General features: G+C 43.5%; 2 protein-coding genes across 2 annotated transcripts; both read right to left on the bottom strand.

Moving 5' to 3' along the window:
* Positions 1-8,260: 8,260 nt before the first annotated feature.
* Positions 8,261-10,177, bottom strand: LOC6496362 (adenosine deaminase 2). Its single transcript, XM_001960728.4, has 2 exons — positions 9,076-10,177; positions 8,261-9,012 (listed from the first exon to the last, which is right to left on the bottom strand). Exons 1-2 carry the CDS (start codon positions 10,072-10,074, stop codon positions 8,359-8,361), a joined length of 1,653 nt encoding a protein of 550 aa, XP_001960764.1. The 5' UTR covers positions 10,075-10,177; the 3' UTR covers positions 8,261-8,358.
* Positions 10,178-14,875: 4,698 nt separating this feature from the next.
* On the bottom strand, positions 14,876-16,020 carry LOC6496361. Its single transcript, XM_001960727.4, has 2 exons — positions 15,636-16,020; positions 14,876-15,585 (listed from the first exon to the last, which is right to left on the bottom strand). The coding sequence occupies exons 1-2, from the start codon at positions 15,870-15,872 to the stop codon at positions 15,142-15,144; spliced, it is 681 nt and encodes a 226-aa protein (XP_001960763.1). The 5' UTR covers positions 15,873-16,020; the 3' UTR covers positions 14,876-15,141.
* Positions 16,021-16,057: the final 37 nt, after the last annotated feature.

The raw sequence follows: 16,057 nt of genomic DNA, 5'->3' as shown, positions 1-16,057 counted from the left end.
TTCATTAGCAGCATGTGTCCTAGATGTCCTGGAAGTTGGTGTGTGTGCTTCGACTCTTGTTGCGCTTCGGTGGGCAATTAAACCAATAAAAGTGTGGGCGACTGAACACTGAATGGCCCATGGACATGGCTTCGGCTCATCCAATCGACGGCATCACTTCAGGCCGAGAGTCCTGGCCCTCTCCCTGTCGTCCTTCACCCACCCCAGCAGTCCCCACAACTGAGGTGGTTCAAAAATAAAAAAAAAAGTCGTTGAGTGGATGGATACAGGGCAAAAATAATTGAGTAAGGAATTTGGTCTGTTTAATTTAAACTAGATTAATAGATGCCCTTTAAATAAAATAAAATAAAAATTAATAATTTTTAGAGCGACTTCTTATAGATATTATGTGATGTACACCTACCATATTTAATTTTGAAATAAAATGTTCCATATAGAGTATCAAATACCGTGTTTCTTGAAAACATTTTTTCTTTAAACTTTTTTCTTTTTCTTTAATTCCCATTCGAATTTGTCGGCTTTATTCCTGGCCTTGCTGTTATTGTTGTTTCTGCCTCTCTTGGCCAACTGTGATTGGAGCCCCGCCCCCTGTCAAGCGGCCACTTCGGTAATCCCCACTTTGGACGGCCCAAAAGCCTATTTGAAACTTTATTTAATGCAATTCGCCGCTTCAAAGTGTATGTGTTTATTTAATGGATAGCGTATTTGGTGGATTTTGGGGCAAGAGGACCAACATAATGGGAATTAGAAATTAATTTCTGGCCGTGTGGCCAAAAAAACAGAATACAAAGCAAACAAGGACTCTGAGTGCGGAAATCAACGTAAAATCGCACATGCTCCCAACAATTTACCACTCGACGCAATGAAACATTTCCAAAGCCGCATTGCACTTTATTAAATGCACTCCTCGTCCTGCGAAAGGATATCCATGTTATCAGTCCAAACAGGAGAGAGAGAGAGATGAGGAGGGAGTGCGAGACAGAGGCAGTGGCAGAGGAAGAGACAGACCAAGTGCGGTCACACTGTAAATTAAATATAAAATGTCCTGCGGACTGTCGGTCTTTATGCCATGCGGCTGGCCAGCAACGATGTCGACATCGGTCAGCATTTGCAGGACCCGGAAAAGTTTCCACTTCTCTCCGGCATTTTCGAAATGCTTTTCCCGATTCCAAGCGGATTTTTCGGGTTACGGGTGGGATGGAGTAGCCCCTAAAATGCAAAACAAAGGCAAAAGTTGACACTCAAAAATGACAAAAAAAAATATATGAAACAAAACTTTAAGCATGCGGATGCACCGTCAGACCGAAGGGGTCAAGGATCAGGGGGATGCATCCGAGGCAGGCAGGAAACTTTTGAGGCACACACAAGGCAACTCAGTTTCGCCATCAACAATTTCAAGTGCACTCTGGTTTTGTTTTGCGTTTTACCTTCTTTTTGCTATGTCGCCCTACACAACATGGAGCACAAAAAAAAGGATGAGGAAGGACTCGGAAGCAATGGCAAAAAACATCATACCAATGATGGCCAGGTGACAAAAATTACTCAAAAGCTATTGAATAAATGCAATAAAATGTATTATAATATTTGTTTAAATTAAAGATTAAATTTAACGTCTAACAAGACCTATTTCTTTCAGACCTTGTCTCCTTTAATCAGTCCATAGTCCACAATGCCCAGGACACTTTTGTGAGGTGACAGGAATTCGCTCCGTGTTTTTTGATGAAAATAATTGTAACATACTTTTTCAAAGAGCAACGTTTCAAAGGCCATGGTCACGTTGCCTCGACGAGACAACATGGCGTATACATAATGTTGCCACGGCCACTATGCAGTTTCTTTCAACCATTTGTGGCAGGGGCAGCCTCTTGAGACGACCTACGCTCGGTTGCATTCTATTTGAATTTGAAATATAATTTGCTTTATTATATGCACTCACACGTCACAAATTGGCCGTCACAACAATAAAACTTGCAGGCCGACAAAGCCAGCGAGCGGAAGCGGAAGTGGCCAAGAGGAAGAGGAATGCGTCTGGGGGAAAGTGCAAGGAAGTCGGATTTGCGAGTCAGATGATGGCAGGTTCCATGGCTTAGAAAGTAAAATGCCAAGTCACATATTAATATGCAGACACCGTTGGACGAGTCTCAAAGTTGGCCGTAAATCACCTGAGCAGCCGCAAGGATCTCGGGAGCTCAGGAGGACCGCAGGACTACGCAACAGCTGTTAATTTGCTGCCAGGATACCAGGCTGCCTTGGTTAGCAGTCAGTAGCAGTAAGTTCTATGTAGTTTGTGGCCGAAAGACCGCAGCAAAAGTTCAAGTCAAAATGAAGATTTATTTGTCTGGCAGGCGGATGTTGTATATGAAGTGGCGGAGCCCTTGGAGCCAGCGCTCTTCATGATCACGTGTCTCATTGCAATTTCCGTAGCCGGATATTTGCCCAGTGCGAACTAGGAATCGGAGCCAACTTTGCAACTAATTTGTTGCACAAACTCCTTCTGCCAAGACTCGATTTTAATGGTACTTGAACTACGAGTTTCTTCGCCAAAGGCCTGCAAAAAAAGGATGTCCATACAGTAATCTGGATAGCTAGAGATGGCAAGCAAGGTAGTATAGACGTTTAGTAAGTCAATTTATGTTTAGGTTTTGCCATCTCTAGCTATATTATTTATGATTTCTGGACGCACTGTACGGCTGTCGTTCGTAGACCCACTCCAGTTGGCCAACTCGCTTGGTGCTTCATCATTCACATATCTGTCTGTCTGTCTGGCGGCTTATGTTTTGTGTTAATGAACAAGTCCTGGGCTTCAGCCGCCGGACCTGGGAGCTGTCTAGCATCTGTCTGATGGGCTCCACACTACGGACTCTGGACTCTGGCCTCCATACGGCTGAATACTCCGACTCCGAGTTCGGCAGGGTCGTGTCTATTACGTACTAAATTATTGTGTGTCCATGTCCGGTCACCCATCTCACAGTCTCGCTCTATCTCTGTCTCTGTCTCTCCATCTCTCCCTGACTGACTGTCAATTTGCGGATACGGCCGGACTGTACGGACGCCAGGACACTCGTAGGATACTTTTGACAGTCGTTGGCTCGGCTCTGTTTGGTTGCCAAAAGTACGTGAGTGGTTCGTTTTAATTACGAATGACGGCGTACGAATTGGGTGTTGTCTTCTGCATTTTTAAAGCCCACCGGAGCCAGAGGTCTAGTCCTTCGTAAAACTGAGATGGAGAAGAGGGGAAAATGGCGCTTACTGCAGATTCTTGCTCCTAAATGCAGTCATAAATCTGTTTGCTTATCTGCTCAACGAGCTGAGTTGCGAGTTCCTTGAAATTTACATTCCCGTTTTCCACGTCAGTTCACAAACGATGGCTGGCAACTTAAAGCTAAAGGATCCGGGTATATAGGAAGCTATTATATAAAAATTGTTCTATTAAAAAATATAAATCCTTTTATGATTTTTAATATAAATTAAGGGAGATCCTTTAAGAATATATTTTTACGCTTATTTGTTGGCATCACAAACATAAAAAGGATTCCTAATTTAAAGATTCGAGCGCATCTTTTACGCACACTTGGCTGCACATAAAGGGGAAAAAATAAAGGATATATGTGTGCGGCTCATTTGCGGAGGACATGCTTAAAAAGCAATATACATACATACGAGTATTTTATGCGAAAAAAAAATAAATTTGATTATGGTTGTTTTGATGGGTGTGTGTTGTCAAAAAGGGCGTGAAAAGCTTCCACCCCACATTGCCCGAAAAAGGATAACAACAAGGAGCAAGGTGAATGAGCTAAGCACTTTGCATAAAGTGTCATGCGTGGGTCCCGAAAAGGATATGGCAAAGGTTTTATGTCAAATTGAAAGACAGGCGGCTGGCCCGCAAAGCTCGACTCGATTTCAATGCCAAAAGGCAGCTAAAGCCTCTAACATACACACATACCCAAGCACCCACCCACACACACAGGCATCCAATACATTCAATGAAACGCCTACGCACACACACGTAGTGGCACACGCATTTTGCATAAATTATGCGGTTGCCTGGGTCTGTGGGCAAGGCACGAAATGCATCGTTTGTACACTGAAAGAAAGGGGCGAAGCTGAGCCATATCAGTTAATAAAATGAAAAGTTGCTTGTTTATTGTTAGTCATATAGTTAGACCCCTTTATTTTTATTTGTGTACCACGAACCCTTGTCTCTCCCACCTTGTCATGGTAACAGGAATCAGGCTCTAAATAATTTAGCAACCGGAGCGGACAATAAAATTCGAACCCAAATGTCATACGCATGCATTTGCATATGATTTAGCCAGAAACCGAATCCAGGAGCCTGGAGTCGGGAACGGAATCAGGATCCGAATCCAAATCCGAGGCATCAGTTAGCCGGGGATGTGAATGCAATTGCAGTGGCCAAAGCCCTGGCCCCTCCTGGATGAAATTGATGCCAGCGGCAAATCATGTACGTCCTCTGTTTACTCGGGGTATAAATTTGCAGCATAATTTGCAAACGTTCAGTAGATTCACAAAACACACACTCAGCTAGAGTGTGGATAGGAGTGTGTATGTATATAATGGGTGCGTGGGTATCCTGGGTGTGCAATTTCCATGGTAAATTGCATTGGTAACTTTCAGGCTGCGGCTGCTCGTGTGTAATTTGTTTAGAAATTATATTTGATGATTTGCAAATTTGCTCACATGGCTGTTGCTGGAGTCCTTCTATTGTCCTGGCACTTTAACCTGTACGAGTACGAGTGTTCATTAGCCAGGCCAACAGATGGCGCCGCTCCACCCGGATCCAGACTCCAAGGACAATGACGGCCAAAAGGCAAATTGAATGGAAATTGCAAAATATAATGCAATTATAGCTGTGCGTCTGTGCTGATCCCTTTAAAGTTCAAACAATAAACTATTTGCATTCCACGTGCCATGGCAACTGTGGCTTTCGGAGCATAAACCGAATGCGATTAATTGTTAAATTGATATCCGAATTGAAATCATTTTACCAACGGGTATTTAGTTGCTTGGGATGTCATGCAAAATTCATCTATTTTGTGGCACTTTTATTCGTATACTCTTGCAGTGAGTATGGTAGTTGGGAACTGAAACCTGTAATAAAACTGTAGATCTCATACTTTGTTTGGATCCAAGATCCGCCCAAGGATCGGAATCGAATTGGGAAATATAGATAACCTAATGGGCCATATATAGATATCCTGGATTTTGCAAGGGGTTCCATCCGAAAAATTGATAAAATATCGATGAAAAATGTTTTTCCCAGGTTTTGATGCAGAATTGTGGGGAATCAAACTAGAAATCGTTGAAGGTATTCCTCTCAAGAATCGGATGCGAATTGGGAAATATATAGACATCCTACTGGGCCATATATGGATATCCTGGATTTTTCAAGGGGTTCCATCAGGAAAATTGAAAAAATATAGATGAAAAATTTTGATCCCAGGTTTTGATGCAGAATTGAGGGGAATCGAACTAGAAATCGTTTAAGGTATTCCGCTCAAGGATCGGATGCGAATTGGCAAAGATATAGACATCCTACTGGGCCATATATGGATATCCTGGATTTTGCTAAGTTCCATCAGGAAAATTGAAAAAATATCGATGAAAAATTTTGTTCTCAGCTTTTGATGCAGATTTGTGGAGAATCGAACTAGAAATCATTTAAGGTATTCCACACAAGGATCGGATGCGAATTGGGAAAGATATAGACATCCTACTGGGCCATATATGGACATCCTGGATTTTGCAAAAGGTTCCATCAGGAAAATTGAAAAAATATCGATGAAAAATTTTGCTCCCAGGTTTTGGTGCAGAATTGTGGGGAATCAATCTAGAAATCGGATATGTGGACATTAGCATTGGCAAAGGACACCGATCCATATATGGATATCCTGCATTTTGCAATGGGGTTCCATCAGGAAAATTGAAAAAAATTCGATGAAAAATTTTGTTCTCAGCTTTTGTTGCAGAATTGTGTGGAATCGAACTAGAAATCGTTTAAGGTATTGCGCTCAAGAATCGGATGCGAAGTGGCAAAGATATAGACTCCCACTGGGCCATATATGGATATTATGTATTTTGCAAGGGGTTTCATCAGGAACTAACTTTTAAGGGCATTCAAGCTTCGGCTTCATTGTTTTATACTAGTTTGATGTAGATTTTAATCCCCAAATTGTTTGATAAGGTTAATAACATGGTGACATTAGAACAATGGAATCTGTATCATTATTTATTCATTTTTTATACCAACAAGCTAAAATCTGTGTAATTTACACCACATATTAAACATGCGAGCCCTGTATCCCTACTTCCTTTGGCTGCTGCCTGGAAAATTCCAGTCTGTCTGCATATTTGATACTTTGATCATTTTTGTACAACAAACAAGATGTGAGTAAGCGGCGATGCCAATCAGAAACCACCTCATCCACGGCTAGCCTCGGTGTCCTTTGGCAATGCTAATGTCCTGCCATAAACGTTGTTGTGTCTCATATGCAGTAATCTAATCACCATCAGGAGCACCATCATCCCTTTTGGCCAGTGCAACATATTGACCGGAGCTTGTTTGCTTTTTTAGTATTCGGTTCGAAATCTTGGGGATGGGCTTCTGGTCCTGGACTGGTCCAGGGCTCCAGGTCCACCCATCTGTGGATAAATTTATGCACATTATTTGTCCTGCTTGGCATGTCGCGTTGATTTTTGCGCAATCCTTTTGCACATTTCCAAATGCCATTTGTATGCAAACTAACTGAGCTTTATGCCTCCATGGTCATCATGCAGTTCCCATTTCCATTTCCACAATAGTCATTATCGTCGTCATCATGAGGATGAGTTTTGAGCTGCCAAAGCAAGACATCAAAATGCAACAGGAGAGACGGGGCAGAGATGGAGTGGCTCGGATAGTGGGAGGGATTTGCGGATTTATGGCTATTCCTGATACATACATCTATGTATGTGTGTGCATCCTGTCTGTGGTTCGAGTGCTATAGAAATATGAGACAGCAATGCGACAGTTTTAACAAGGACCTGCTTCCCCCTGAAAGGATCAGCCTGGGAAGTTGATTTTGATTTGCGGCAGGCAGCATAATTTATGTCTTGACTTTAAATGGCAAATATAATTAATTAAAGTATTCCCTATCAATTATAAATAAACTTAAACTTCCAGGAATATGATGGCCCATCTCGTCCTTTATTGATCCTTTATTTTCTCTTTAATTTTCACCTGCAGTTGACTTACCTTTTGGGCCAAGTTGGCACAGAGTGGTGGCAGCTGTACAGGTTCTCACTGCTTCGTTGCAAATCTGGTCTTTTTTACGCATATTTTTAATGCGAAAAATGATTGCCGACTGTCTGGCGTGTTCTGTATTTTTGGCAAAAAACGAAATTTGCATATTTGATTAATTTGTTTGGCATTTTGAGACCACTTTATATTCATGAATTTGCAAATTAGGCAGCTCCAACAGGCAGCCCCCATTTCGCATAAATGTGTTTTTGAATCGTTAAAAAGTTTTTCCCTCAAACTGTATTGATAATGTGTTTTGGCCATTTTTCCACCGGCATCCCCCCTAGAGTGCACTTCCAATTAAAGCTCCCGTAAATAACCAAAAACATAAGAAAAGTAAGGAAACTGAAGACTGAACAACTCCCAGGCGATAAATGAAGCGAAACTCGTAACTTTTTCGATAATTGTTGATAATTTTCGTGTGTCAAGAAGTGTTTCTTTTTATTCTCCTGCTGCTCGACTTGTCAAATGTGCAACAGCTGCGGGCAAAGTTAAACAAATAATAAAGTTTTTAATTATAAGAGAGGCAGGCGGGCTGGCAGGGCGTAAAGTTTATTTTCCAGATCGTATCGAACCGAAAGACTTCCCAACTTCATTGGCCTTTGGGCAACTTTTCCATGCACACATTCCATGTGGCAAGATGTGTGTGGCAGGAGAGAAGTCAATGAAATTAGTGCTGCCGGCAGAAACTTGCCACAATAAGAATAAGAAACGGAAGTGTTAGTTGTGTGACATTTGCATGACCCATCCCCCATCCCCATCTCCGCCTTTTCCACATCGATCTCCCGCAGCGTAGTGTGGCATAAAAAGTTATCCAGAAACTTACAAGTTTGCCTGAAATAATCAGGAAGCGGAAACTCAAACAATTTGCGGTGCAGCTCAAGGTTTATTCCAACTTTGGTCTCCTCTTTGTTTTTGATTAAAAATAGTAGAATGTGTGCTTTTTTTCTATCAAAAACAGCATTTTTGTTTAGACACTTGTTTCAATTTTAATCTTAAATATAATACATTTTTGGCCAAACATCATAAGTAGAAAAATGAAAAAAGAGCAGTGTTTATGTTTACTTTTTAGGAGTCTTGGGGGTGCTTTTTTTCTTGGAGCTTCCCTTCTTGTCGAGCTTGAGCTTCCCTTCCACAATCTGGTCGATCCACTCGTCCCACTCCTTCTTCCACTTCAGCATGCCCTTGGCCTTGCCCTCGTCCTTGAGGGAGCTGAAGCGCAACGAGTTCTTGGCGGTACGCTTGAGGAACTTCAGATCGGCGTTCATCGGGGCAATGCCCAGAAAGGCCATATAGAAATCGTGCGACAATGGCTTGGCCCTCCAAAGGGCAGGGTTCGCTGACGAGATCACCATGGGCACGTTCTCAGCAATCAGTGTGGCTGCCGGATGATTGCGATAGTCGGAGCCTAGCTGGAGCACTTGGTTGGCCACCGGACACACCTCCAGGGCAATGTTTAAATACTTGGCCAAATTCATCAGAATGGGGTGCTTTGTGATAGTATAGCCGTGGCAGATTCGTTTCGATCCCAGTAGTATGGCGTCTATCAGGTTCTCGTCTACGTGGGAACCGTACCAGTTTGTCTGGCCGGCGTGGAAATAGAAGTCTATGTGGTCGGGAAGCTTCAGCAGTTCCGGGACATATCTGCTCAGCTGATGTTCCTTATCCTCCTGACCCACTAAATCAAAACCAATCACAAAGCTTGGAAACTCTTTCTAATCCAGGAAGAAGAAATGCAAATAAAATTAAGGATAGAACTCTTAAATATAGTAACTCACATTCAATTCCGTGCACTCCTTGACATATTTTGCCACAACATTTGGTTCCACATTCCGGAGATTGGCGTAGATCAGCTTGCAACCTATGAAGCCGGGATTCTCGTCCTTGAACTGACGAAGTCTGTCCCTGTAGATTTCCACAGCTACCCGCCCGGGCAACCGGCTACCGTCCAGACAGTAGAGCTGCGGTACCAGCGACCGGATCTCTATATACTGCACTCCGTCCGCGTAGAACTCTTTGAGGGCTCTGTAGAAATAATCACCCCAGACATCGGCGTACCGGAGGAGGCCCTGCAGCAGATAGAAGATGCCCATTAGGTGTTTCCAGGCGTGGGCGTTGGTGGTGAAGCTGGTGAGAGGATACATGCTGAGGCGCGTCAGCAGATACTTCTTGAGGTTTTCCTCGCCGCGGAACTCTCTCAGTTCCTCCATCGTCTGCCACTCGCCACCCTTGCCGGCCGATTCCTTCGGCTTCTCTTTCGAGAAACGAAACTCCTGGATATGGCAACAGTTGTCGGTGGTACAAACCCACAGGTTCTCCCTGTAGGTGAGTTGAATAACCCAGTCCAGGCTGGTGATTGAGGTGTCTATCACCTTGAGGGCCCCGCCCTTGGGCATCTTCTGCAGCATGTGGAAGAGCGGCGACTCCCGCAATTTGTCCAGGACCTTGAAGATGTGATAGCCTGGGGCGAACTGTGTGGGGTCCATGATGCCCTTCTCGTATTCTCGTTTTTTCTCGCACATGATCATGTCGTTGGCGGTTCGCTCCTTCAATGTCAGCTGAATGTCATTGCCCACAGAGTTGTAGCGCTCGAAGGAGGTGTAGATCTCGCGAAGTACCTTGTAGTCCTCGGGAGTTCTCTTGCGCAGATTTGTGGTGCCCAGCAGCTCGGCCAGTGTTAGGGTGTCGACCTGGTGGTGCAGGAATCGGTTGGCAGTTGGAACGGCCCTCCTGACCAGCCTGGCGGGCTGCCAATGACAGGCCAACAGAGCCGTCATCTGCAGCAAGGTTAAGTTTTAGGAAATTTCAAAAACAAAATTTATTCCAAAAATAAATTTTGAAGGAAAAGTCCAGAAGGTTTTTGGTTCTATGTTTAGAAGGTATAAATATAATACCCTAGAAAGCGTACATTACCAAAGGGTTAAAGTGCCACGCCACTAAAACGGGCGGAAGCGGAAATCGGTAATCGATTTCACAATCGCTATCGAATTTGATGTCCACTTCTACCTGCCACCATTTTTTGGCATCACTGCAGTTACAGAAGTGACTCTAACTTCATAAATTTTTAAATAAAAAATAAATTGCCCATACAAAAAGTTTTGTAGAGTCGTAAGTAAATATTTGGCAATCTGGTTGTCTAGTTTAATTAGCATATTCATTTACGAATAGAATAAAATATTAGAAAATTCCTCTAGGCTTTCTCCTCTCACCAACTGCTCTTAGGAGCCATTCGAGTTGAGCTTCTTTGAAGTGCAAGTGGCATTTGCATTCCAGACATTGTTTTTCTGGGCTCATCCACTCATCCGCTTGTCAATCGGGCCTCAGACCCGGCGATTACCACGTCCTTTTTGCCCCAAGGCCAAAGGACACTCTCGAAAGAGTTTTCTGATTTATCTAACGAACTAAATGGAAGGAAGAAGATACATGTACAAGATTCTTCTTAAGTGTTTTTTCAGCATAACACAGATACAAAGATGCAGATGCCGATGCAGAGTATCTGTGAGACACGTCTTTGACACATATGAGTGCATGAGGCTGTGTGTGTGTGTGTGGGGAAAGTGCAGTGAGCCCTGAATTTTCCCGACTCGCCCTCGGGCCCATGTGAAAACTTTTCAAGTGTTAACGAGTTTTGTTGCACACACATGTGTCGATTGCATACGTAGTGCACTTAACTCGGCAACTTGAACGACATTTAAGCATTTGGCAGTGCTGTTGCTGGTGTTTTTGGCCTCTGCAGTTGCCTTTGCTGCCTCTGTTGCAACAAAGAGCCGTTGCTGAGACAAGTGGCAAGCTGATATGCCGCCTCTGTTGTTTGCCAGAGAAGGAAATTTGATTTTGTGCAAAAACAATTTGCATCTTAATTGTGTGCCACATGCCACATGTCGAAGGCTGGCATGGTAAAAGTGTGCAAAAACTGCTAACCAGTAAATACAGTATTGGTTGGCAAATTTTCCTTTAATTACTGTTGATCACTTTTGTTTGGAAAACTGACTGAACTAAACGCTCAAATTTGCGTGCTAATAAATAAACTTTATTAAATTGTTATTGATTTGCCACTAGTTGGCTTAAAATTTCTTAAATTTATACTAGATTTTTGGGAGGAATTCATTCCATTAGCCGAAAACATTTCGGCCAACCAGCATTTTTTGGCAATTCAAATCGAGCTGCTAAACTCAGCCACAGCCAAAAATATGTTCATTTCCACATCTGCAGCCCATTTTCAGTTTTCTTTGTCAGTCAGAACCACGCCCCCACCACACTCTCTCGCCCACAAAGACACACACACGCCCCGTCGAAGGCGTCGCTATAACATCTCCACTTTTTTCCCAGCTTTTCTTCTCTCCTTTTTTCGTTTTATTTTTATTTTTTTTTGCTTTTTGCAGTTACAAATTATGCTCATATAAATTTTTATAAAACATTTCTGCCGTTGCCATTTTATTTTATGTTTCTTTTTGTTACAACTGCGTCCCACACACTCCCACTCTGCCACAATCTCACACCCTCACACTCCCTCCGCATACACGCACATCCTTTACAGTGGCCCCGAAAAGTAGGCAATGCCTGGTGAGCGCCTTTTCAGTTTAGTTCTTTTCAGTTTTTTTTTTTTTTGAAGCTCCTCGCCTTTTTTATTCAGTTGGGTCTTGTCTGCTGCAAAATGAAGAGCAATTCACACTTGAAAAGTTTCAGCATGCGTTTTTAAGTTGCCCCAAACAACTATTATATGCTGCTCCTTCGTTTTTCCGCTTCTGTTTCTTTATCTCTTTCCTGTTTTTTGGTTTTTTTTGGGGCAGCAGAACCTCTGAATATTAAGCAAAATGGCTGGGAATATGACGCAGTTCTCGAAACCATAAAAAAGGGTTCGGTGGGCCTCTGGCCTCTGTTTATTTGCCTAAGCTGACTAATTTAATATGCATAAATGCCGGCACATGTTTCATAAATGGCATTTTAAAGCGGCACTCTAGCCCAAAATTGCTTCATTATAAGGGCTTTGCTTGTAGGGTTTGCCAAAAGAAAATATATATACGTAAGTTTCTTTAAATTCAGGAAAATATACACAACCAACATGGTGTTTGTGTGTTAGCACACACACGCCCTTACACAAACACATACACTGTGCCATTTCCGGTCTATGCAATCCGGCGACAAATGTACTTCCGCTGCAGCCGCAAAAACACTGTTGCATGCTTTTGTGCGCCGTCAGAGATTTGTGAACAATGAACTCTGAAATTAAATGTCATAATTAAACTGGCAGCAGAGTTTTTTGGATCCTGGCTAGGATCCTGGCAAATAGCAAATGGAAACTGGCAAGTCGGACAATTGTCAAAGCGCTGTCTGATAAGCCGCTGCAGTCTGACATTTAGACTCCGGCCAGACGACCAAAACACAGATGCTTAAACTCTTTTCCACAAAATGTGTGTATATGTATTGTGTGTGTGTGTGCATTACCCATTCCGGAATCAGAGCCTGGTCCGAGCCGGAGACAAAAGCTTCTACCAACTTGCGGTTGTCGCTTTTTATCTCTCGGCCATTGTCACTCGCACAATGGTAACCAAAATGTCCTGTGCCTCAAACCGTTGCTTCATTATCATTTCGACTCCTGTATCCCAAAGCCATAGCCTTGTCCTCAAATTGATTTGTCTTCTCACTCGGCACGTATCTGCTCTCCGTCTCTCCCTCCGACTCGCGGCGTGTGGCAATTTACATTTGTGGCATTTGAATTGCGTGGCACGTTGTTGCCTATTTGAATTATGTCAATAGAATTGCGTCTTCAATAAATGTCAATAAGCAAGGCGATTGATGAAAGACGAAATTTACAGCCAGGCCGCAAAAAGGTCGGGCTTTATTCTATTTTTGGGGAGGAATGGTTATGGCACACTGGCCATAAAAGGTCTTTCAAGTTTAGGGGCCTCTGAACAAATAGGATAAGAATAGAGAGTTTATTAGCTTATAATTCAACTATTACAAGAACCTTAAAAACATTACCAAAATAGACTTGTAACTGACATTTATTTCTATTTTTTAAAGCCTTCTAAACCCATCAGCATCACAGTCTCCTGGCAGACATTAAACGCTTTGCCTGTTTAACGTTTAATGTCCATGAATCCAGACTTGTGCTTACATCCTTTCAGGACAACATGTTTACAGCAATAGCTGTATTATAAAATAATATTAACAATCCAGCAAGAGCATTTAGAGCCGGACTCGGAGCCAGCAACAAAGTCAGCAAAGTACAGCCAGCTGAGAGTGCAGTAAACGCTGTAGAAAAAAAATAAAAGTCCTGACATTTACATTTATGGTTATGTGGGTGCAGCTACTACACTTCCATGTACAGCTTAGGGTCTAAACTGCAACAAATGTGGCAAGGAAGGGTGCACACTGGCTGCATTAAAAGTGCATGTGTAATTAAGGTCAGCATCGCCGTCCAGCTAATTGGCCGGCTGTAAACCAAAAGGCCAGTACAACTTTGTTTGGTCATAACTAAATTTGTTTGTTTATCCTGCCTCAGGGTGCCGCGCCCTCTCTCCTCCTGGCATAGGACAACATTTTCTCTTACCACAAAAAGCTTTTAATCCAGCCAGGTACTGGCCGGGCCAGAGTCGTAAAGCCTTATCATAATCCGCACGACTACGGGGACAAATAAAGCCTATTCGAATGGCTGGAAATAGGTAGAGCCTGGCTAAGGATTATCGAATATGCATTTGAATAGCTGTATATTTGATATAGCTGCTTGTATTTAGTGTCAGCGAGGGGAATACCTATTAGGGACTCCATTTACACGGTACCCGAAAGTCTCATTCCATTACGTGTCGAGCACGAGTTGCCACAAATTCCAGCTGACATATATCTTACTTTGCGTCCTCTCCTCCAAACAAACATCGTATCTATTACTCAGAAAAAGCCACACAGCACAACACTCAAAAAAGGAGAAGGGAGGAATAACTTTTATAATAAAATTATTTGTTTGGGGGCAGAAGCGAAATAGACAACTTTTCAGCCATACATTTCATTTGTGCGAAATGTCACTCCAGGGCATACTTTTGGCCGAAAAGCGACAACAAACGTAAGAGGAGAAATGTTTTGGCAAATTCTCGACTTCGGTCGGAGGTCCTGTCTCCTCCTTGTCAATGGCAGGATCCACAATTAAGCACTTGCCGTCGGGCTAAATATTTGCATTTAAATAAAAATGCATTGGATTTGGTTGGAGCTTTTCATTAGCCTATAGGAAGCCACTCTTAGCCTGGTCTTTTTCCGTTTGTCTGTCCCTTCATCTGTCTGTCTCTCCGTCTGTCTGTCTGTCTGGCACCCAAAGTGACTTTCAATGTAAACGTCAGAGCTTTGTGCTGTTGACATTTGTGCGCCGCCAGACGACATCACAACATCCTCGCGGAGCAGACGACGGCAACAATTTGCGATAAACATCTCAGCGGCATGCAAATCCCTTTTAGGAATTGCACAGGAGAGCACTCCTCGGTGGAGTGCAGTGGAAAAAGGACTTTGAATTAACCATTAAGCATTCCTGAAAGATGTCTTGCCACTATTTGAGCAGAATTACTTTAAAAAATGGAAAAACATCTAAACTAGTCTGTGCCAAGTACTTTATTTTACTCAATGATAGCCTTTGGCTTGTAGCGTTGTTCCGCTCATTCAAAAAATTTAGATCACGTGACTTTGACAAATTATTTTGAAATGTTCCATCGGTATACCGGGTTGCTCGGATGATAAAAAATAAAAACTAGCCGTCACTTTTAAATAATTTGTTTCCCAACTTAATCCATTGTGGACATCGAGTCAAAAGAATAAAATAGTTAGGCGAAAGGCATTCCCCCCATCAGCCTGCATCCGTGTTACTTTTCGGTTTGCTTCCTCCAGTACGCCCACACATCGCAGAGGTTCACCTTCTTTTCGCACTCGCACGGCAGTATGGGCTCCAGCAGATCACCCTTCTTGCACTCGGAGAAGCTGGGATACTGACAACGCCGCTTTTTGCAACAGATCGCTATTCTGGTGGGCAGGCACGTCGGCGGCCGGCGTCCGGGCTTGCAGCCGGGCGCATTAAGCTTGCAACAGGGCCATGTTATGGTGTTGCCGCAGGGCAGGTCGATCAGCTTCTCGGGCACGCCGCGAACACGAGACGGATTCAAGTCCGATTCGCGGCACTCCACCTCGGTGCACGGGGGGGGACGGATCGGCTTTCGCCGTTTCCTCTGCGGGTACTTCTTCGTCCGCTTCACAGCCGGCCTTGGCAAGGGGAAGCAGTCGCACCAGGTACGTTGGTATTTACGCAAAGCCTTCAAAAACACACCACATAAGAGCTACTAATATAAAGTTAATTACCAACCTTATCACTTGGTGTATAATGATCCAAGTCCATTGGCAGTGGCTCCCAGCCACAGGGATCTAAGAGGCACTCGGGTGGGTCAATGCGACCTCGTCCTTTCCCTTTCTCCTCGAGGCGTCGACGTCGCACTGCCATCCATTTCTGGTAGTCCGGCGCGTACATCCTGGTGACTGTCAAGGCAGCCGGACGACGAGACACCGTCAATAATGTACTGTGGACGCACCTCAGCAAACTCATTTTAGTGTTTCACTTTTTCCGTGATATTGTTTCACTGAAATTTTGAATACTGTAAGCCAGAAAAATGCCCGGATGTGTATAGAGGCGAGAGAGTTGGGGGATAGGTGTTCACAGCTAGGCCACAACCATCCGACTGTGTGTGGAAAGGAATGACTGGACCGGATTCTATTTCTAGGGCCTACTAT

This window comes from Drosophila ananassae, chromosome 3L, assembly GCF_017639315.1.
Source record: "Drosophila ananassae strain 14024-0371.13 chromosome 3L, ASM1763931v2, whole genome shotgun sequence".
Taxonomy (NCBI): Eukaryota; Metazoa; Arthropoda; class Insecta; order Diptera; family Drosophilidae; genus Drosophila; species Drosophila ananassae.
This window is presented reverse-complemented; position numbering and strand designations above follow the sequence as displayed.